This window comes from Eptatretus burgeri, chromosome 10 (genome assembly GCF_056783735.1).
Source record: "Eptatretus burgeri isolate ZD-2024b chromosome 10, Ebu_testis_v1, whole genome shotgun sequence".
NCBI lineage: Eukaryota > Metazoa > Chordata > Myxini > Myxiniformes > Myxinidae > Eptatretus > Eptatretus burgeri.
Genome location: NC_140970.1, coordinates 7,386,304 through 7,408,076, shown reverse-complemented (window position 1 = coordinate 7,408,076; position 21,773 = coordinate 7,386,304). Strand labels below are relative to the sequence as shown.

At 43.8% G+C, this 21,773-nt stretch overlaps 1 protein-coding gene across 5 annotated transcripts in view; it reads left to right on the top strand.

Moving 5' to 3' along the window:
* The window catches only part of POGLUT2 (protein O-glucosyltransferase 2), a 54,750-nt gene that overhangs the window by 17,455 nt on the left and 15,522 nt on the right, over positions 1-21,773 (top strand). For all 5 annotated transcript variants that reach the window (XM_085896982.1, XM_085896981.1, XM_085896983.1 and 2 more), the window contains exons 7-9: positions 11,619-11,856; positions 17,924-18,133; positions 19,772-19,861. In XM_085896982.1, coding sequence (XP_085753108.1) covers positions 11,619-11,856; positions 17,924-18,133; positions 19,772-19,861 — 538 coding nt within the window. The remainder of the gene's footprint in view (positions 1-11,618; positions 11,857-17,923; positions 18,134-19,771; positions 19,862-21,773) is intronic.

Genomic DNA, 21,773 nt, shown 5'->3' with positions numbered 1-21,773 from the left:
CCCTTCTGTCTCGTGGATCTGGCCGCTCATCCAGGTTCCAGGTACATTTGGTCCACGGACCTGTCTGCCACCCTTGCCTTTGAGGGTGGCTTTTCTTTGCTTTTGTGTAAGTGCATGTGGTGGCGCCGTCTTGTAAGTAAAACTGTTTAAGTAAATGTGTGAATAAATATTCGGTTGTAACTCTGCCTTTGCTTGCTTTCACTGTGTATGTGCATGATTTACTGCATGGCTGTAAATACGTGCCTTGTCTGAGTGTGCAATAAATGTGCTTGTTGAACTGTTCCCCGTTTCGTTGCGTCCTTTCCCTTGTTTGAAAGTTCCATCTTGCATCACGGAAGGAATTGGTAGAAGGGTGTAAGCACCCAGTAAATAGAATCACATCCGTCGGGGTCGGCGATAACACCGCTCGGTTATCACTGAAGCACGGAACGGACCGCTTAAGCGGTTCGTGTCCTAGGCCGACCAGCGGCGAGGTACGATCGCCCGGTTAACTACTCGCGCAGGTACTTAGGTAGGTCGAGTTTGGCGAACAACCCTATCCTGCGCGGGTAGCCGATTGGCACGATTGTGGTGTGGTCGAAAGACCCACCCGTGACTTGCTCTTGGCGGTAGTTCAAGGAGGGTCACGACTGAATTGTCCGTTCCGGTGGGCGACTCGGTCGCGATTCGAGTTACGTGGCCGATCGCACGCCGGGCGGACCGAAATTCGTAACACTGGTGTACAGGAGTGTGGGATTCAAGTCCACCTCGGTCTCCAACTAAATTCACGGGAGTCGGACCAGTGGTGTGTGAAGCGACTCCCCCATTCCCCCAAATTACAAGCGAGTTAAAAAAAAAAAATTAATCCCTTCCGAGAAATAAGATGGAGTTTCGAGGCGAGCGGGTGCCGCGGGTAGAAATGAATATGTGTTGTAATGTAGAATCCATGGCCCGGGACGGTACTTGTAATTTTAATCCATGGGGGAGCTCCCCCTCATTTATTGAGTATGGACTTTGCCAGCAAACGGATTCGCACAATGGCGGCGCGATGGCACCTCAGCACAGAACGGAGTAGGTGGCTATTTGTAGCGCAACGAACGGCACGACATGAGGCGAGCACTCCCAACAACCGTTTCAAACCACGTGGGCAAGGCAGGAGAGGCAGGCGGACATTGTCGGGCTTCATAAACAATTAAAGGAAGAATGGACAACTGAGCTCGAGAAAGAAAAATGGAAGCACGATTTGCAGTTAAAACAACTGAAGGAAAAAATATTGGAAAAGTCAAGACAGGTCAAAGAACTCGAGGGAAAAATGGGGAAAATAGAATTGAGTATCCATAAGTGGGAACAAGAGACGCGCGAGCTGAGTGAGAGAATGGAGGAGGAGCGAATTGGTAGCTCCAGGGATAGAAGGCACATGGAAGAAGAATGGAAAAAAAAAGTTGGAAGAAAGAGAATGCGAACACAATTTGGAAGTAAAGCAACTAGAGCGTGAGGTAGAACAAGGCGTTCGGAACAGAAGAAGACTAGAAGAAGAGGTAAAGAGAGAACAGGAAGATAGGGAACAATTGAAAGAAAAAGCAAGCTTGGAGTATGATGAGATGAGGAGGAAAAGGGATGAGATGCGCAAGGAAAGGGATGAAGGGAGTGAGGAAAAATGGAAAAAAGTTTATGAGATACTGGAACACGAAACCAAAGAGAGAAAATTACAAGACAAGCTGAGGATCTTGGAAGAGGAAAGAACCAAAACAGAGAATGAAACGTTGAGGGACCACACTGAGCAGATCGAACAATTCGAAGCCAAAGCAAGGTCGGATTGTGCGGAGATGAGAAAGGAATTGGAAAAGAAAGCTTCTGAGTTCCGGAAACACCAAAACAAAGAGACGGAATTACAAAACGAGTTGAGGATGGTGAGGGAAGAAAGAACGACAGCAGAGAATAAAACGTTAAGGAACCACACTGCACAGATCGAACGGATGGAAGCCAAAGCGAGATTGAAGAATGAGGAACAAGAAAGACAGTGGAATTAAAAAACACAAAGAAGAACGAATGAGACGGAGAAGGAAATCAGCCAATTGAAGGAAATAATGAGATTGCAGAATGAGGAACAAGAGAGACAGTGGAATAGAAAACAAAAAGAACATGAAGCCGAGGTTGACCAATTGGAAGAAAAGGCAAGGCTGGAGTATGAGGAGAGAGTGAAGGAGCAAGGAATGAAGCAGGAAGGAGAAATCAGGCAATTGAAGGACACAACGAGATTGGAGAGGGAAGAACGAGAGGAACAATGGAATAGAAAACAAAAAGACCATGAAGCCGAGGTTGACCAATTGGAAGAATAGGCAAGGCTGGAGTACGAGGAGATAGAGAAAGAGCAGCAAATGAAACACAAAAAGGAGATTAACCAAATGAAGCAAACCACGAAACTGGAGAAGAAAGAACAGGAGAGGAAACAAGGAAGAGTAGTGAGAGAACAGCAAATGAAACACAAAAGGGAGATTAACCAAATGAAGCAAACCACGAAACTGGAGAAGAAAGAACAGGAGAGGAAACAAGGAAGAGTAGTGAGAGAACAGCAAATGAAACACAAAAGGGAGATTAACCAAATGAAGCAAACCACGAAACTGGAGAAGGAAGGACAGGAGAGGAAACAAGGAAGAGTAGTGAGAGAACAGCGATTGAAACACAGGAAGGAAATGAGCCAATTGAAAGAAACGATGAGATTGGAAAATGAACAGCAGGAGAAACTGTGGGGTAGAAAACAAGAACAATGTGAGTTTGAAATTGAACAACTAAAAGGGACAGCAAGATTGGAGTCAGCAGAGATTGCGAAGCTCAGGAGGGAGAACGAACAGCTAATAGGGCTCAGAGAGGAAGAACGACTCAAATGGGAAGGAAAATGGAGCCAGAAAGAAACAGAAAAATAGAGAGACTGCACGATAAGGACGGGGTTGGGGATGAGCACACACACATTGAGGTAGTGGAGGACCATGAGGGGGAGCTGGCGGACTGTTTAGGGACCTGGTGCGAGCAGCTGGATAGCCTCCTTCGGGAACGGAGGGAGACACTATTCTCCCTTGAAGCTGATCTCGACCAGCTGAGTTCGGTCGTGCCAAGCGGAGTAGAGTGGGCGAGTGCTTTGGACAGGTGCACACAGTGCTTGGGGGGTATGGAGGCCCCGGGAGCCCTAGAGGTGACGCGAATCCCCAGCGTGGTTGTTCCGGTGTGTGTGGTGAAAGGTGTGAGTGCACCCCTGTGTGTGAGTGGTGTGGTCACGAGTGTGCTGGGGTGCGTGCTTCCCAGCACTCCGGGTATGAGTGGAAGCCCGTGTATGAGTGAGACACCGCGCGCGAGTGTCGCCGTGTGTGTGAGTGGTATGGTGTGCGTGAGTGAAGCATGGTGTGTGAAAGGGACAGCGTGTGTGAGGTCGCTGTATGTTGGGGAGATGACGGTGGGCATGCGCGAACATGCAGCCGCGTCTCCCGGTGTGAATGTCATGTCGTGGTGTGTGAGCGTCGTGACACGCAGGTGTGCGTGAGTAGAATGGAGATGATGACGGCGACATATGAGGAACGAAGGCCGAGTCGCGGCCGTCACTGTAATGGGAACCGCGCCGGGTTTGCACGGCGGTGAGCGCGAGGTTCGGGCCGTGCAGGGCATGAGACCCCCACTGCTCGCTTGCGGGAGTGAAACCCGGTCCGGAAACGCCAGCGGTGGATGCGAGGAAGGCGAGTTGCTGAGTGGAGCAGGGATGCGGAGGAGGGCTCAGAGGTGAACCAGAGGGCTGAGTGGGGACTGCCGCTGGAGAAGGGGTGTTGTGGAGGTTACAGCCAGGAGGAGTTCGCTGGAGCCAGAGCGGTCCAGAGCGTCAACTCGTTGGACGGAGCGTCAGCAATTCCCCTCTCCCTTACCGAGCTCCGCGCTAAGGAAGCGCCGGTAACCCCGTCCGTTCCCCTCCCCAACCGTGGTACCGACGGTGAAACACGTGCCTGCGCGGAGAACGCTGTAGAGAGCTCACCGGCCACGCCAGGGGCACGAAGCCAGGCGCAGCTACGCTGACATCGTGGCTTGCCTGCCATCGCGCCACGAGGGCGCGGGTAAGACCCTTCGGTCTCGTGGACCTGGCCGCTCATCCAGATTCCACGTACATTTGGTCCACGGACCTGTCTGCCACCCTTGCCTTTGAGGGTGGCTTTTCTTTGCTTTTTTGTAAGTGCATGTGGTGGCGCCATCTTGTAAGTAAAACTGTTTAAGTAAATGTGTGAATAAATATTCGGTTGTAACTCTGCCTTTGCTTGCTTTCACTGTGTATGTGCATGATTTACTGTATGGCTGTAAATACTGCCTTGTCTGAGTGTGCAATAAATGTGCTTGTTGAACTGTTCCCCGTTTCGTTGTGTCCTTTCCCTTGTTTGAAAGTTCCATCTTGCATCACGGAAGGAATTGGTAGAAGGGTGTAAGCATCCAGTAAATAGAATCACATCCATCGGGGTCGGCGATAACACCGCTCGGTTATCACTGAAGCACGGAACGGACCGCTTAAGCGGTTTGTGTCCTCGGCCGACCAGCGGCGAGGTACGATCGCCCAGTTAACTACTCGCGCAGGTACTTAGGTAGGTCGAGTTTGGCGAACAACCCTATCCTGCGCGGTGGCCGATTGGCACGATTATGGTGTGGTCGAAAGACCCACCCGTGACTATCTCCTGGCGGTAGTTCCAAGGAGGTTCACGACTGAATTGTCCGTTCCGGTGGGCGAGACGGTCGCAATTCGAGTTACGTGGCTGATCGCACACGGGCGGACCGAAATTCGTAACAATACTTTCATTAGCTCACCGAGAACATAGTTCAGGTGAGCTTTTGGGATGGCGTGTCGTCTGTCCGTCCGAAAACACCTGCAACTTCTTCTCCAAAACTGCTAATGGGATTGTAACCAAACTTGGCTCAAATAATCTTTGGTGTGGTAGAACTCAAGTTTGTTCAAGGAATCCCTCCCCCTTTACCTATAAGTAGGTCATCGTAGGGTTTAAAGGTCCCAAAAGTACTTGAATTTTGATCTAGTTTGGCTGCCATTTTGGATTACAGGAAAACCTTGAACAGTCTTCATCTCTCAAACTTTTTAACCGACAAATGCAAACCTTTTAATTTATGAACAAATATCCAAGGGGAATATAGTTTATTAACCATGACATCATCAACGATGTGGAATGACAGCCATATTGGATCATAAGCTAACCATTCAAAACCTCCTCCTCCTGAAACCGCTTAACTCATCGATGCGAAACTTCAGATATGTGATCGACTCGACGTCGGAAATATAATTTGATAATGACGTTATTGCTCACGTGATCTGGCAGCCATATTTGATCAAAGGAAAACCTTTAAAACTCAACTTCTCTGAAACTGCTTAACCGATCAATGCAAAACTTAAAATATATGATTGACTACCGATGAGTAAGTTTGATTAAAAGTAGCTGATCCGAAAAACAATATGGCTGCCATTGACCTCGTAAAACAGAAAGTGGGCAATATCTCAGAAAAAAAAGAATTATTGACTCCTTGGAGTTGTACCTTATCAAATAGGGATAATTTTGACACCAGGAAGTGACATCATCATTCAGGAACTGGGTCAGGTCAGGTATGGGAGCATGCGCCAGAGCAGCGCGTCGCTGCGTCAACTTTCCGCCGGTACTCCAGGGGCCTCCGTCTGGCCGGGGTGCGGTAATTTGGTCACAGGAAATTTGGTCACCGGAAACTTGGTCATAGTAAAATGGTCACAAGGTAATTTGGTCACAGTAATTTGGTCACAGTAATTTGGTCACGGTAATTAGGTCACGAGGTAATTAAATTGGTCACAGTATTATTATTATTATTTATTATTATTCACTGCATTTAAGGCCAGTAAGGCCCAAGAGCAGTAATAAACATTTTCATTTCATGGCTGGCGAATCTTGTTGGCATAATGACGTATTGACCAAGTTTACTGACTACTATAATGGAATCGGAATTTAAAAGTTGAGAGAGACAGAATCTCTCGGATGTTGTTTGGAATATATATTCTACGAAGATTATCGTAATTCGGACATTCAAGCATGAAATGAAATTCATCTTCGACTATATACGACAAGTCTCAACGATGCTGTTATAAAACGATTTTGTTAATTTTCCTGGAAGATCGTCGATTTTAGACGAATCAGCGCGCGTTCCAGACATCTCTTTACCAGGGCCCGGTACGGTCCCGGGTTCGAGGTTGCCTCATCAGCGCCTCGATTGGTCACAGCTCAGCCAGCTCCGCGAACACCAGCCATGCCATCCATATATGGTGATGTTCATGCCAATCGACCACCTTATATGGTCATATTATATTGTAATGGGACATCATGTGACTTTCCTGGAAATTTGGGTAATGACTGTGAACAACATTGACAGCATATAAATCACAGTTCATTCTTGATTCTCATTGATAAAACAATTAATAAAAGTGTGTCTTTGCGATTCAAATAACGATGGCTACAGCTACGCAGTCTCCACAGAATGGATTGAAGTTGTGTCATGAAGGGTACATGTATACCAAGAAAGTTACCCGACCTGACAAAATTTGGTGGAAATGTGTGAAGAATACTTCTGATCAGTGTCGCGGAGCCATTTCTACCGACTTGAACCATGGTAACATTCAGCCAGGAGGTATCCCGCATAATCATCTGCCATGTGTGGAAAAAGTGGAAGTGGTTAAAGTCAGAGTCGCCGTGCAACGAGGGAGAATCCAGGGCAAATTTATCAGGACGAGCTGATTGACTTGCCTGCCGGTGCCCGTCCCTGCATGCCACAGCCAGATGTCGTAAAAAGAACGCTCCGTAACCAGCGACCGGCGCTGCGGGATCCCTCGGGATTGGACCAACTTGGACCATTGCCAGATAATTTGAGAACTACGGTTGGGGGAGAACCTTTCCTGATTTACGACAACGGTGCCAACAATCGCAACAGGGTGCTCGTCTTTGCAAGTCCTCAATGCTTGGAAAAACTTGGTAACGTGGACACTGTTTATATGGACAGTAACTTCGCAATGGCACCAGCCATATTTTCGCAAGTATATTGTGTACGTATCCCATTCGGCCAAGATAACTTTATTACCGCAGCCTACGCACTTCTACCTAACAAGAGGAGGGTCACCTACGAGGAATTTCTTACCTCGATTGTTGATGCATGCCAAGGCGTCAACGAAGTCTTCTCTCCTTTACGCACCATGACAGATTTTGAAGATGGCATGATGCGAGCAGTATGAGCTATCCTGGGTGCAAACACCATAGACCAAGGATGCTTCTACCACCTGACACAGAGCACGTGGCGGAAAATACAAGAATTCGGTTTGGCCGCTCAATATCGTCAGGACGACGATCTACAACTTTTTTGTTCGCAAATGGACGGCCTGGCTTTTTTGCCAATTATCGATGTGCCTGCCGGTATGGTACATCTGCGGGCTATCTGTCCTCCAGCAGACCAACCCCTGATAGACTACATCGACAGAACCTACGTGTCTGGTGGAAATGGAGTCCAGCCGATCTTTCCTCCACACACATGGAACGTTCATCAACAAACACTGGATTATAATCCTCGGACCAACAACGTTGTGGAGGGCTGGAACAATAAAATGCGTGTGGCGATGAATTACCACCACCCAACCACGTCCAAAGTTGTAGAATGGTTCAGAAAGGAAGCCGTAGAAGTGGATAGTGTCTTCGCCCAGGATGCCATCGGGAATGTCAGGAGGAAGCGGGTGAAGCAGGAGTACGTGGAAATGCAGAGACGGCTGGTATCACTTAGTGGTGACCTCCAGGCTGGTAGAAAAGACATTCCCCAGTTACTTCGTGGAGTTGGCTTCAACATCAAACTGACCTGGAGGCTGGACAATTAGTTGACACTGTCTCATAGAATTACAAAGTTACTTTGAGTAAATTACTGATTGACAAATTAATATTAGTGTAATTCTATGAGACAGTGTAACTCTGTAGTATTAATTTGTAAATCACTGTAATATTGATTTGTAAATCTGTAATTGAGACAACCAGAGACAATAAATGTTAATTTGAAACAATTTAATCTGTTAATAGTGGCACAAATCCAATTTTAATAACAGCATCGTTGAGACTTGTCGTGTATAGTCGAAGACGAATTTCATTTCATGCTTGAATGTCCGAATTACGATAATCTTCGTAGAATATATATTCCAAACAACATCCGAGAGATTCTGTCTCTCTCAACTTTTAAATTCCGATTCCATTATAGTAGTCAGTAAACTTGGTTAATACGTCATTATGCCAACAAGATTCGCCAGCCATGAAATGAAAATGTTTATTACTGCTCTTGGGCCTTACTGGCCTTAAATGCAGTGAATAATAAATAATAATAATAATACTGTGACCAAATTACCGTGACCGAATTACTGTGACCAAATTACCTTGTGACCGTTTTACCGTGACCAAGTTTCCGGTGACCAAATTTCCTGTGACCAAATTACCTACATTCTTCTGGCCATCCCCCAGGCAGATGCCTGGCCCATCCCCATCTCCTTGAGATACCGATCAACCTGGTGCAACCACGAGGCACCTGGTCGGCCCATTGGCCTCCTCCACTCACGAGACTCCCTCGCTGAGAGAATCTGGTGAGCAGGATCAGCGTCAGGAAAAGAGCCACATGTCCATACAACCGCAGCTGACGCTCACAGACTATGCAGGTAATAAATCTCATTTGAGTCTCTGTCAACAATCGCTCATTGGACACAAAGTCCGACCAGCGATAGCCAAGGATTCTCCGAAGAGACCTGGTGCCAAAGGAATTAAGTCTCCGTCTCAGATTCTTGGTGAGAGTCCAAGTCTCACATCCATAGAGCAAGACTGGAAGCACCAAGGACCTGAAGACTCAGATTTTCGTCCTCCCACAGGTACCGGCAGCGCCACACCCATTATCCAGTCAATCAACGACTTCCCAGTCCCGACCCAGACGTCTATTGACCTCTGACTCACAGCCAGCAGAGACATGAATATCACTGCCAAGGTAAGTGAATCTCTGCATGACCTCAACATCCTCACCACAAACAGGCACAGACAGGACAGCAGCATCCAAGATGTCACCGAAAGCCTGGATCTTAGTTTTGACCCAGGAAACCCGTAATTCCAGCGGCTCCGACTCTTCATTCAGCACCGCGAGGGCCCCCAAAAGGATATCGAAAGTCTCTGCAAAGATGACTGCATCACCTGTGAAATCAAGGTCAGGGATCTTGACATTCCCAAACGATGCACCGCAGCTTGATCTCTCCAACATCCTCCCTAGAATCCAGCCCATACAAGTGCTGAAAAGTGTGGGGGCCAGTACACACACCCTGACGAACTCCAGTAACAACTGGAAATAAGTTAGAGATGGTACCACCACATCTCACAGCACTCAGTACCAGAGTAGAGTTCAGACATCAAATCGATCAGTTTTGGTGCACCCCACGAAGACCAATAATCATCCAGAGGGCATTCCGATTCACTGAATCAAATGCTTTACAGAGATCAACATAGGCTGCAAGCAGCCCCTGCTGAAACTCTCGTCTGCGTTCGGTGAGGACCCGAAGAGCAAGGATACGGTCAATCGTTGACCTCTTTGGTGTAAAGCCTGACTGCTCTGGATGCTGGTGCTGAAGCAGATGGTGGCGAACCCTATCAAGAATTATCCGAGCAAAAACCTTGCCCGGCACTGAGAGCAGCGCCACCCTTCAGTAGTTGTTGCAGTCTTGGTGATCACCCTTCCCTTTCCAGAGAGGGACAACAAGGCTCCTCTTCCGGTCAGTTGTCGTCAGATTTCTAAAATCCTCAATTTTCATCCGATTGACTTGTAATTTGAAGGGGATTTGCATACCAGGTCACTGAATTCAACCACCAGTTATGTTTGAGGTCTACAGGTCAACATAGGCCCAATTTCTAAAATTGTCAGTTTTCATCCGATTGACTGGAAATTTGAAGAGGATTTGCATATTTGGTCAATTATTTTTGAGGTCAACATCGGCCAAAGGTCAACAACTTAGGAAAGATTTCTAAAATCCTTTAATTTCATGCGATTGACATGAAATTCAAACGGGATTTGCACATCGGGTCACAGAATTGAACCTCCATTTGTTTTTGAAGTCTAAGAGTCAAAAGGTCAACATCTTGGCCAAGTTTCTAAAATTGTCAATCTTCATTAAATTGACATGAAATTTGAACAGGATTTGCATATTTTATCATTGAATTTAACCACCAATTATTTTCAAGGTGAAATCTATTTTATGGATTTCAAAGTATCGTGTTCTGTACGACGTCTTTCTTGTTTGATTGTCTGTCTGTGAGCAGGATATTTCAAGTTATGGACATATTCAGACAAAACTTGGTGGACAAGTTGGGTGTGTGATGACGAATCGATCAGATTTTGGTGAAGATCTGGATACCGATCCGGATAAGAGTAATTTTTTGAAAGAAAGATAGGGCCAAAAACGATATATAGCACGACATCTCAAAAATTTGGGGACGGATTCGGACGAAACTTGGTGGACATGTTGGGTGTGTGACAAGGACAAATTGATGAGACATTGGTGAAGATCCGAATCCGAATACAAGAATTTTTGAAAAGTAATTCTTCACCATTGAGTGATATGGCTACAGACAATATAAAGCATGATATCTCAAAGTTGTGAATGGATTCGGATGGAATTTGGTGGACAGTTTGGGTGTTTGACAAGGAAGAATTGATTAGATTTTGGTGAATATCCAGTGCCAGATTCCAGAATTTTTTTGACCTGATTCTTCTCCATAGAGATATAGAGCTAAAAACGGTATATAGCACAATATATCAAAACTCTGGACAGATTCAAACAAAACTTGGTGGATAAGTTGGGTAGGTAGCAAGAACTATCCGATGAGATTTTAGTTAAGGTCCGGATGCAGATTAGGCCTATTAGTGGGATACAAAACGTGAACTGCTGTCTGGCGGAGGTTTGCCCTTCCCGAGTGCTGTTCTAGTTATGTATTTTAATCAAACGAACTCTGTAATATGAGATCACGGTCACTCTGTTAAAAAATTTCGAAAAAAATACATTGAGCATGCACAATATTTATGGAAAGCAATGCAATTAATAACTAATCTCAGGAACGATGACAATATTTCTGTAAGATTCATTCATGTCACAGTGAATTTTTTTTCACTTTTGTGTCACCATGACCACATCAAAATATATAAAAACATGTCCTAAAATGGTCACTTGACACAATTTAATGTCGTCTCAAAGAGTTGATGACTTGTTTTGGCTGGTGAGTTAATATTTCAATTTTTAATGCAATGATGAATGCCGCCTCCCCCTTTTCCCATATAAGCTTCCAAAACCCCAGACTCTTACTAAAACCGAAGAACAGCCTGTCATTGTTTTCTCAACCTTTTATTCATTGGAATTGATTGATTGTGACTGAAATTTTGAAATGCTTTGACACTGTTAAGGATTGTGTTTGTTAAGTGCGTGCATGCTTGCGTGTTTCAACGTCTGTCTCTGACCCTGTCTGTAACTGACCAGCCTTTCTCTGTCTCTCTATCTCTCTCTTTTTTTTCTCTCTCCTTCTCTCCTTCCTCCAATCCATTAGGGTTTCTCTGGATCTCATGTATATCCAAGCTAATACTGGACCAGTGTGGCAGAACAAGACAAATCTGGCCTTTTGGCGTGGCCGGGACAGTCGGCAGGAGAGGCTGGATCTTGTTCAAATGTCAAGGAAACATCCTCACATCATTGATGCAGCAATCACAAATTTCTTCTTCTTCAAACATGATGAAGCCTTGTATGGTCCAACTGTAACCCCCATCTCCTTTTTTGACTTCTTCAATGTGATTATTACCCCTTCTTCTGTTTTTTTTTTGTTTAATTAAATCTTAAGAAAAATGCTATTTATTGATATTATGACGACCATTGTGTTATTTTGAAGCACGCTTGCATTTGTCTATCGACGTGATTACGGCAGCTGGATTGTGGTGCATCTGTCTCCTCATGCTGGCACAGCCATGATGATAAATGTGTAAGAGCCTTTTGTACTTTTTCAGCCAATAAGAAGCTGGTGTTTAATCATCCAGTGATAGTTAGACTGTGCTGGCATGAGTGTCCAGTAGGTTTGGTTGATCTGGCGTTTGCTCCTCATGTTCTCGATAAAGGTAATGTTATGCAACAGAATTTAGTTAACTTTGCCCTTCCCCTCCCCTCTCCCACACCCCCATTCCACACTTTAGACAAGTGAAAAGTGCAAAAACGAAACATATTATGAGTTCTCAAAAGCAATCAAATTCCATGTTCTTGACAGCCTTGAGAATTTTTCATATATATAACAGATCTCCTCATCTCTTCCCTTTTCAAGGGGTTAGCTCCAATGGTACCAATCTTCTGTCCTGCCTTGACCACGATACTCGTCCACTTCCGTCTGCCCCCAGTCAACTCTCTCCACTTTCCAACCACCCCCACCTTATTGATATCCCTTCTCACGCAATATTTCCATCTCAACCGCGGTCTATCTCTTTTCCTCCTCGCTCGCCCCTTCAACTCATCCACTTTCTTTGCCATTCTCTCTTCCCCCATCCGCACCACATGACCAGCCCACTTCAGCTGGCTTTTTACCAATCTCCCCATCAAACTTATTTGCATTTCATTTTCCTCCCTCAGTTAATCCACCTTCCTCCTATCCACCCTGTTCCCTCTTGCAATTCTCTTGACCCAGTTGTTCTCGCCGACCTGCAGCCTCTGTTGTTGATTCTCTCTCTGTCAGTGCCACTGTTTGCAAACCGTAAAGGTAGGCTGGCTTGATACAAGACACCTGAACTTTCCCTTTCAAAATTCTTGATATTTTTCTGTATGCCATCATTCCCTCCACCCTCCCATACCATCCTCCACACCTCTGCCTCTGACCTACCATCCCTGATCACTGTCCCCCCCCCCCTCTAGATACTTAAATCTATTTCCCTCTCTGATCTTTCCCCTCTAACCTGATATTCATTTATTTTCTCTGCTACCTGACTCACATCACCTCAGTCTTCAACATACTCATCTTCAGTCCATGCTTACCGAATGCCTCCTTTCAGTACTTCCGGAATCTCCCACTTACTCTCCGCCACAACAGCCAGGTAATCAGCATACAAAATCCTCCCCAGAATACCTTTCCTTTTTACCCTTCTGCTTACCAGCTCAATCACTGTGATAAACATGAGTGGACTGATAGTGCTTCCCGGCCTGAAACCGATGTTCACACTGATCTGACATCCCAGCACAAACCAAAACTCTTCCCTTCATTTCCTTGTACATCCGCTCCATAAACTCAACTTCTGCTTCTGGAACTCCCATCCATATCAGTGTCGCCATCACCATCTCTCTCGGTACAGTGTCGTAGGCCTTCTCCAGATCCACAAACCCCGGTGCCATTTCACCTTGTTCCTCAAGTCTCTTCACCACCAGCTATCTCAGCGTGAACATCCCATCTGTTGTCCCCCTACCCATTCTAAACCCAGGTGTTACTCTTCGCCGATCCACATCTCCATCCTCTTCTTTATCCTCTTGTCCAGAATCCTCTCCAGTACTTTGGTGACATTATTAATGTCATGAAGGTACTGACATAACTAATGTAAAGACATCTATGGTTTTTGAATTTCAGTCATTTATGAGATTTATAAGAATGCAATGTGAATTATGATGCGACCTTTGCATATAACATGAATGTTCCATTTAATTTGAGAAACTTGTGTTAAGCTACCTGAAACATAAGTGTATTCTCTTTGCTCGGCTGTACAACACTTGTATGTGATGGAGTAATTAGCACATTTGGAACAGCATTTGTGTGGGTGATGACAGAAAAGCATGGTGTCCGAACATATTTTAATCATGCAGTAACATAGCATAGCCACATGGGATAATCCAGGCATAGTGTGGGCTGGTGAGCCATTTGGATAGGAAGTCACCAGGTTGGTGAATCGCAGCGGATGATTGTCGAAGGTAAAAAGGTGTATAGCAGAGACCCTCTGGCTAGTGAGAATATATAAGGGGCCTGATTCATTAGAGATGTGGATTGGTCTTGATAAGAGTCCTTTTGGGGGAGAGAACAGATTGTTAGAGAGAGGTACAAGGCTACAATCTAAGTGCTGTTGATTGAGTACCTCTTATGAGTACAAGTACTTCACATGGCAGCACTTTTTGAGAGCAAGGCACCCATGCACTGCTCTGAAAGACCATTCAACTGAGTCAGAACATCCACCAGGTGGCAGTGCAGTGCAGGGCACTTGGGTAGCACATAGTTACCTCGCGGCAGTGTTGCACGTGCGAAATAGGTTTTGCAGTGTGTGCAAGATGGCCACATGGTTTGAGAGTGAAGCACTGTTGTGCTGCTCTGAAGGAGAATGTTCAGATGAGTCAGAGCACAGGCCGGGTGGCTGTGCGGTACAGCGGACTTGATTTAGCTCTCACTTGCCAGGCGAGAGCTCAACAAAAGTCTGCTAGTGCACACTCATTTATTGGACGGAAACTGCTTCGAAGTAGTCCCAGGCTCCCCACCTCTGAAATCTGAGCTGAGGGTCGGGATCACGAGCCATAGTAGCCGCATCAGCATCACATTTTGCAGGCTGGTGTTTGGAGCATGATGAATGTGGATCCAGAGGAGTCCATGCAACAGACCAGCGGCCATCCAATCAGGCATCGAGAATTGTGCAAGGAGACTTTTTTTTTAATGTACATCCTACTTTTCCACCTTTCCTTTGGCCCTGGTGTCTTCCCTGAGCTCCTTATACCATGTCCTCATGAGAGTTTTGGGTGCGAGTGTATATTTTGTCTTTCCACTGATCCAATTACTTTCCATCCATACTCTCGTGTTCCTCCGATGCCCCTATTTACTCATCTGACCATTTTGTCTCCAAGTGTTGTTAAAGAGTGACCACAATGATAAAGTATCTGCCTGTTCACACAGGTAACCTGGCCGAGACTACAATCTGCCCTCTCACAGTGGGCTACCTTGTCTGCCAAATCTGATATTGATTCCAATATGGGAATGCTTTCACAAAGTTTTCAAATGCACCAGTTTATCCTTTGTGTCCTGGTACACTGAATCCTTTCGTGAGGCACTTGCGGTCACTCAACTTACTTTCTCAGCATGGAAGGATAATGAGACTGCGAACAACCTCAGTTGAGTGAGGCTCACACAAGTGTGTCCATCATTGGGCAAGCCAGTAAACATAATCTTGCCACTCTGTCAAACCAGTCCTTATTTGAGAGTCCTGGTGGCATAATGTCAAGTACTTTTCTGTTGTATGCTCTCCTCCATGCCCTTTCTCTCTGTAAAGGCCTCAGACTGCAATGGTTGAAATCGGTATTTGCCTCCAAATTTTGTCGACCCAACCCACTGCTTCAGTCATCATCTTACCCGCTCGTACCCAATGCCCACTGAGTGTCTTTCTCACTAGTGTCGTACCCAGTGCCAGTGTCTTTCTCACTCAAAAACGAAGAGAGTGTTGAGTCTTGCATCGACTCTGCATTGGCAATGGGGTCAGATGACAACAGTGTCTATGTTCTCAAATGCTATTCTGCTGCTCTTGCTTCTCCACTTTATACTCTCTTCACCCTGTCCTCCTTTTGTCGCCTCTCATCTACCTGGAAGTTTGCTAACATCACTACCATTAACACCCCCAATCATTTATCAGACTTTATTTTGCTTCTTTTCTTTATACAAAGTCCAGGCTCGTGGAAGAGCGAGAAAGGATCAGGATGCAACAGAACAAAAGGAACAGTAGAAAGAGAGGGGGGAAACACCAACAACAGGGTTGAAGGACAAAATAGAGGGAGACTTGGACAAATAATGGATATGGGAAGGAATGAGGGTTGTGGGACGATGCTTGAGGCAGACAAGATGGATACAGAAGCAATCTCTCAGGAAGAAAAAACTGGAAATTTAGGAGGTGGGCTGGGAGGTGAGGGTCGTGTGGCTGGGAGGAGGAGATGATTAATATGGGTAGAAAAGATCTTGGTTTTGGTTTGGGTATGATCTGACATGGTGGTGAACAGCTGTCTTGAAGACCTGGAGAGTAAAATGAGATTGAAGAGAATGTGGAAGTTGTTTCCACAGTTGGGGAAAAAAGAGGAAGGAGCAAATGAGTGGATGTGAGCAGTAATTCTGGATTTTGTGAGTTTCACCAGAAGGGGGTTAATGGTGGACCATGTGTGCCCTGCAGAAACCTGGGGGGACAAAGCAGGAATGAGGCAGTAGGAAGGAAGGGGTAGAAGACAGAGAGACCACCGACCTGTCTGCGATGGGACAGTGATAGTCTCAGCTTCATCGTGGGAGAGTACAATGATCTAGAAGGCCTTGGATTCCACAGCATCAAGCTGAGCAAGGTGTGAGGCAGGGGTGCCAGCCGAGAGGGGAGAGCATTACTCCATCAAGCTGTGGATGGAGGCTTTGTAAATGGATACACCAAGTGTAGGTGAGCATACCAAAAATGTTGAAAACCTAAAATGAAAATGACATGATTGAAAAAGACAAAAGCTATGCTTATGTAATATTCATTAAAGAATAAAACTTTATTAAAGTGGTAGCTTTCTTCCATTTCTAATTTCCTTGTCTGCTCGACTTGGTGTAGCCAGACCATTCAGTGTCGGGATTTCGGCAGGAAAAGCTGCCAAACGAAAGGAAGGCCAAACAAGCAATAGGAAATGCAAAGATTCATGCTGTGGCTTCTTCTTTTGTGTGCAGCACATGGCTGTGAGAAGCATCATTGGCTAAGAAGGCACAGCTGTGCTGCTGACACAACACCACTTGTAGGTTAGGGCAGAAATTTAGAATTTGGCTTGTGTGTTAGCAATAACTCACCTACTATTCATGAAGAACACCGAGGGATCTTTAACATCCAGAAATTAATGGTGGCAGAGGGACGATGTTTAAAGTCCACCCGAGGGACAACACACACATTGATGTCTTGTCCAGCCTGCGATACACCAGGATGACAGTTTAGTCTGGGTCGGGATTCAACAGAGCTCTGTCCTTGGAGTGTTACCATCTTTTTCCTTTGGTCCATGTTTTTTTTTTTTGTATAGCTTCTTTTTTTAATCCAGTATACAAGACTGATTCTCATGAAAGAGCGAGACTCACAGTTAAGTTTAATGAGTCACCAGAAATGTATTATGTAGAAAAAATATAAACAAGATCCTTTTCAGACATTAATGAAACTGATTGTTTTTACTTTTTTTGATATCTCAAAATCACGACCATGGTGAACAGTCAAATCCTTAATATTCATCATGCCAATCTGAGTTATGTGTGTTACACTTTAGTTTTGTGATGAACTTTGAAGACTTACTGTGTTGTATCACAAATTTTCTCAACTGTTTATTAATGAGCACATAGTGTCCGTTTCTCTCATGTTTGACAAAAACTCATAAACTGGAAATTTAATTTTGGAAGCATTGCAAGAAATTGTTATTTTGACCATATTTCCATCAGTCTTGAAGTTTGCATTGCTGTTCAGTGTGAAAAATGAGGCTTTCTTCACTTAATTTATGATCTTTCTTGAGTGCATTTTTTATTGATTTGCATGAAGTATTTGACATTTAATTATTGGAGGAAAGTTTTTATATGTTGTATTTCTTTAATACATGTCACCGTGATAGAAGTGTTGGCAAATATTTCCCCAGATTATCCACTAACTTATTTTATTCCTACATTTTCATGATTAAATATAAAGATGTTAGCTCTGTTTGTTTTTACCATCCTTATGGAATTTTCTGTCCTTATTGTTTAGCTCTCTTTTTTTCAAGATGGGAAATAACATTTAAAAAAATATTTTCGTGAAATAAAAAAAAAACATTTTATGAATCTTTTTTGAAATCCTGACTGGCAAGCTTTATGTTTAAATTTTTTAATTTTCTTTTCTGCAGCACAAGTATCAGATCAACTTGGATGGTACAGTTGCTGCATACCGCCTGTCTTACCTGCTAGCTGGTGGGAGTCTGGTACTCAAGCAAGACTCATCATACTATGAGTTTTTTTATAAGGATCTTGTTCCATGGAAGCACTATGTCCCATTTCGTCGTGACCTTGGAGACCTTATGGACAAGTTACAATGGGCCAAGGATCATGATGAAGAGGTCAATTTTGAAGATTGTTTTATTTTTTTTTAATTTATTGATTTTATATTTCTATCCAATTTCTATGTTGTTGCCCTGAGCAAAAGTAATACTGTACTAATTTTTACTCATTATGTATTAATTTCTTTATTTTTACAAAAACTACGATCTCGTGAATATGTGGTAACATCTATTACATTCACAAGTCGCTTAGCCCTCCTAAATATTAATTCTTATTTCCACCATATTCTAATGTTTAAAAGTAACCAAATAATTTGGAATACTTGTGACCCAAAATGTTAAACCCACAACAGACTGATGTGATTTCCCAACTCATTGTTCTGGGTATTTATAAATACTAGAAACACCCACTCCCTTCAGGAGTATTGGCAAGTTGTCTCCTCTCCCCTCCCCCACTCTCATGGGGGCAGGGGTGGCGGGGGGGGGAAGGGTTACCCTGGGTACTACCAACATGTATGCAAAATTTGGTGGCGATCAGGTGAAAAATACTCCATTCAGCGAGAGCAGTACTCCACAAAGGCCTTGTAGGATGTAAATACTTCTGCCTTTTCACAGAATAACTTAGAACAATAGCTTCACTATATCGTCGAAGTCTGGTGTTGGCTTAGTGGTTAGGGTGGCAGCTTGGGATCCCAGGGTCCTGAGTTCAAGCCCTGTTGGCTGCTGAATTAACACCAGGGGGTTGACTCAGCCTGTCATCCTTCCGAGGTCGGCGAAATGAGTACCAGTGCACTGGTCCCGGTGTATTCCCCGGTTAGAATAGGTGTACCATATCCCTGTGTGTCCTAAGAGGCGACCAGGGTTGGCGTCAGGAAGGGCATCCGGCCATAAAACATTGCCTCAAGAAAAAGTTAACCCCTGCTCAGCAGGGAAAAATGGCTGTAAAAATGGTCATTTTATTTTTTTTAATCGCTTCACTATATCGTCAACTCAGCAATTTATACCTCATGATGAGGTCCTGAAGTTCAAGGGACTGAAAATATTTCAGTGACTGATCCTGTAAATCAGGAGTTCTTAACCTTTTGATGATTCCAGACCCCCAATGGATTGCCCAACATGGTCCCATACCCCTTTCGCTTGACTGTCAAAATCATCATCATCACCAGTCCTATTAGTTGACTATGAATTCCAAAGATGTCAATAGCTTGAATTTATTTTAGATATGGATAGCTAGGAATAGAATATGAAAGGCAATCATAAGCATTTATCATATATATTTACAAAAAAAAAAAATAATAACCGAAAAATTACAAATATACAAACATTGAATAACAGTGAATATTGAATAACAGTGCTCGTTTAATATAATCTAACATTCTAACCAACTATAAATTAGTAAATCAAATATGTACAAATATTCAGAGATCGAGTCCCATACCCCCAGCATTTAGTTCCCATACACCCAAGGGGTATGGATACCCCCGGTTAAGAAACCCTGCTGTAAATAGATAGCTGGGTTTGTTGGATTACGCTTCCTGAGTGATGGGGTGAGCTGTGGTCACTTGTAGAACTTCTAGATTAGTATTTTTGATCGTGGAAATCACAAGGTTATTGAAATTTTTCATCCTAATTCTAGTCATGGTTCTTTTCATTATTTATTTTGTTGTTCTGGTGTAATTTAAATTGTATTTGTCACAGGCGCAGAAGATTGCGAAAGAGGGCCAGGAGTTCATTCGAAACAATCTGATGTCTGAAAAGATATTCTGCTACTATCAGAGTCTTTTAGAGGTGAGAATACACATGATGCACATGATAAAAACAAAGCTAAATCTTCAGTGCAATCATATATATATATATATATATATATATATATATATATACATATATATATATATATATATATATATATATATATATATATATTGTCCCAAAAAAATGTACTCGCTCTTTAAATGATAATAAATGCGTTGTTTATTGACTTAGAAACAAGATCAATGGTTAAACATATAAATGCATGTTTACAAATGTTCAAACTGACGACCATCACGTTCCAAACACAGCCGATAATGCGGACCAATGGATTCAACAGCTTTACGAATCATTTCATTTGGAACTGCAAGACATTGTCTTTCAATTTCCTCTTTCAGGTCATCGACTGTTGCTGGTTTTGAGCCGTAAACCTTCTCTTTTTGATATCCCCATAAAAAGAAGTCCATTGGAGTGAGGTCTGGGTAACGTGCAGGGAATTCAACACTACCTCTTCACCCAATCCATCTGTTCGGAAAAGTTGCTTTGAGATAGGCCCTTACATCACGGTGGTAGTGGGGAAGTGCTCCATCTTGCTGAAAGTAAATCTCTTCATCACCAAATATCTCTTCGACAGGTGGACCGACGGATTCCTGCAGCAACTTTAAGTAAACATCCCCAGTGACAGTTTGGTCAAAAAAGAATGGCCCTAGGATGCCCAATGCTGATATCCCACACCACACAGTAACCCCTGGTAAGTTTAAATGGTGTTCCGTAGTAACACGCGGATTTTCAGGAGCCCAGTACGTGCAATTGTGTCGGTTAATTGAGCCATTTAACTTGAAGCTGGCCTCGTCACTCCAAACAATTTTGGATGGAAATGCTGCATCTTCTTCGCATTTGCCCAGGTACCACTCACAAAATTCAGCTCTCCGGTCAGGATCGTCTTCATTTAGAGCGAGGATTAATTTTGGAATGTAACTTTTCCAATTAATTCGCTTCAAAATGCGATGGGCGCTTGATTTTGGGATTCCTGTCTCACAAACCATTTGTCGTACAGATTTCTGTGGGGATCGGTGGAGGGTTTCCAGCAATTGATTTTCCTTTGCGGGGGGTGGTTGATGACCGTGGTCTTCCTGAACGCTCCTCATGGACGTCATGCACAGTTCCATCTGTTTCAAACTTATCTCGGAAGCGAGCAATGGTGCGTCGTGTTGGTGGATCTTTGTGAAAATGTCTTCTAAATTGTCTTTGCACTTCCATGATGTTTTCCTGCTTCCAGTAGCACTTTGTGATAAATTTTCTTTCTTCAAAACCTAGTCATACTTCTGCCATTATTAGGGTCAATTTGATCTTAAAAGAAATGAAAAATTCAATGAGTTATGAGGAGCCAAAATGTGAGTACATTTTTTTGGGACACCCTGTATGTATGTGTGTGTGTGTATGTATATGTATATGTATATGTATATGTATATGTATATGTATATGTATATCAATTTCAATAAACCAAACTACGGTGGATTCGGGTACTCCCGGGAAGGTTTGTGATGAAATTTTATTTTTTTATTTATGATTATACAGATCTATATCTGTATTATAAAAGGAGCCGTGTCTGTTTGTCGTGTTATAACTTGAGAACATATTAGCAATTTCAATAAATCGAACTGCGGTGAATTCAGGGAACTCCTGGGAAGGTTTGTGATGAAAAAAAGTTTTTTTTTTGTTTTTTTTAATGGACACATGGGTACATGTGCGAAACTGCAAACACCAACTTGTGACGCAGGTTATCCCTGCACTCAGAATCCTTTTTCTTCTTGATGAGCCATCACAGCAAAGATTGGTATTTCCGTCAGCGAAGCGACGGGTCTTATATTCTCTTAATGTTATACAGCAGATTCCCAATTCGACAGAAATGAATTCTGTGGACTGTTCTTCAAAGTTAATGTTTGTCTTA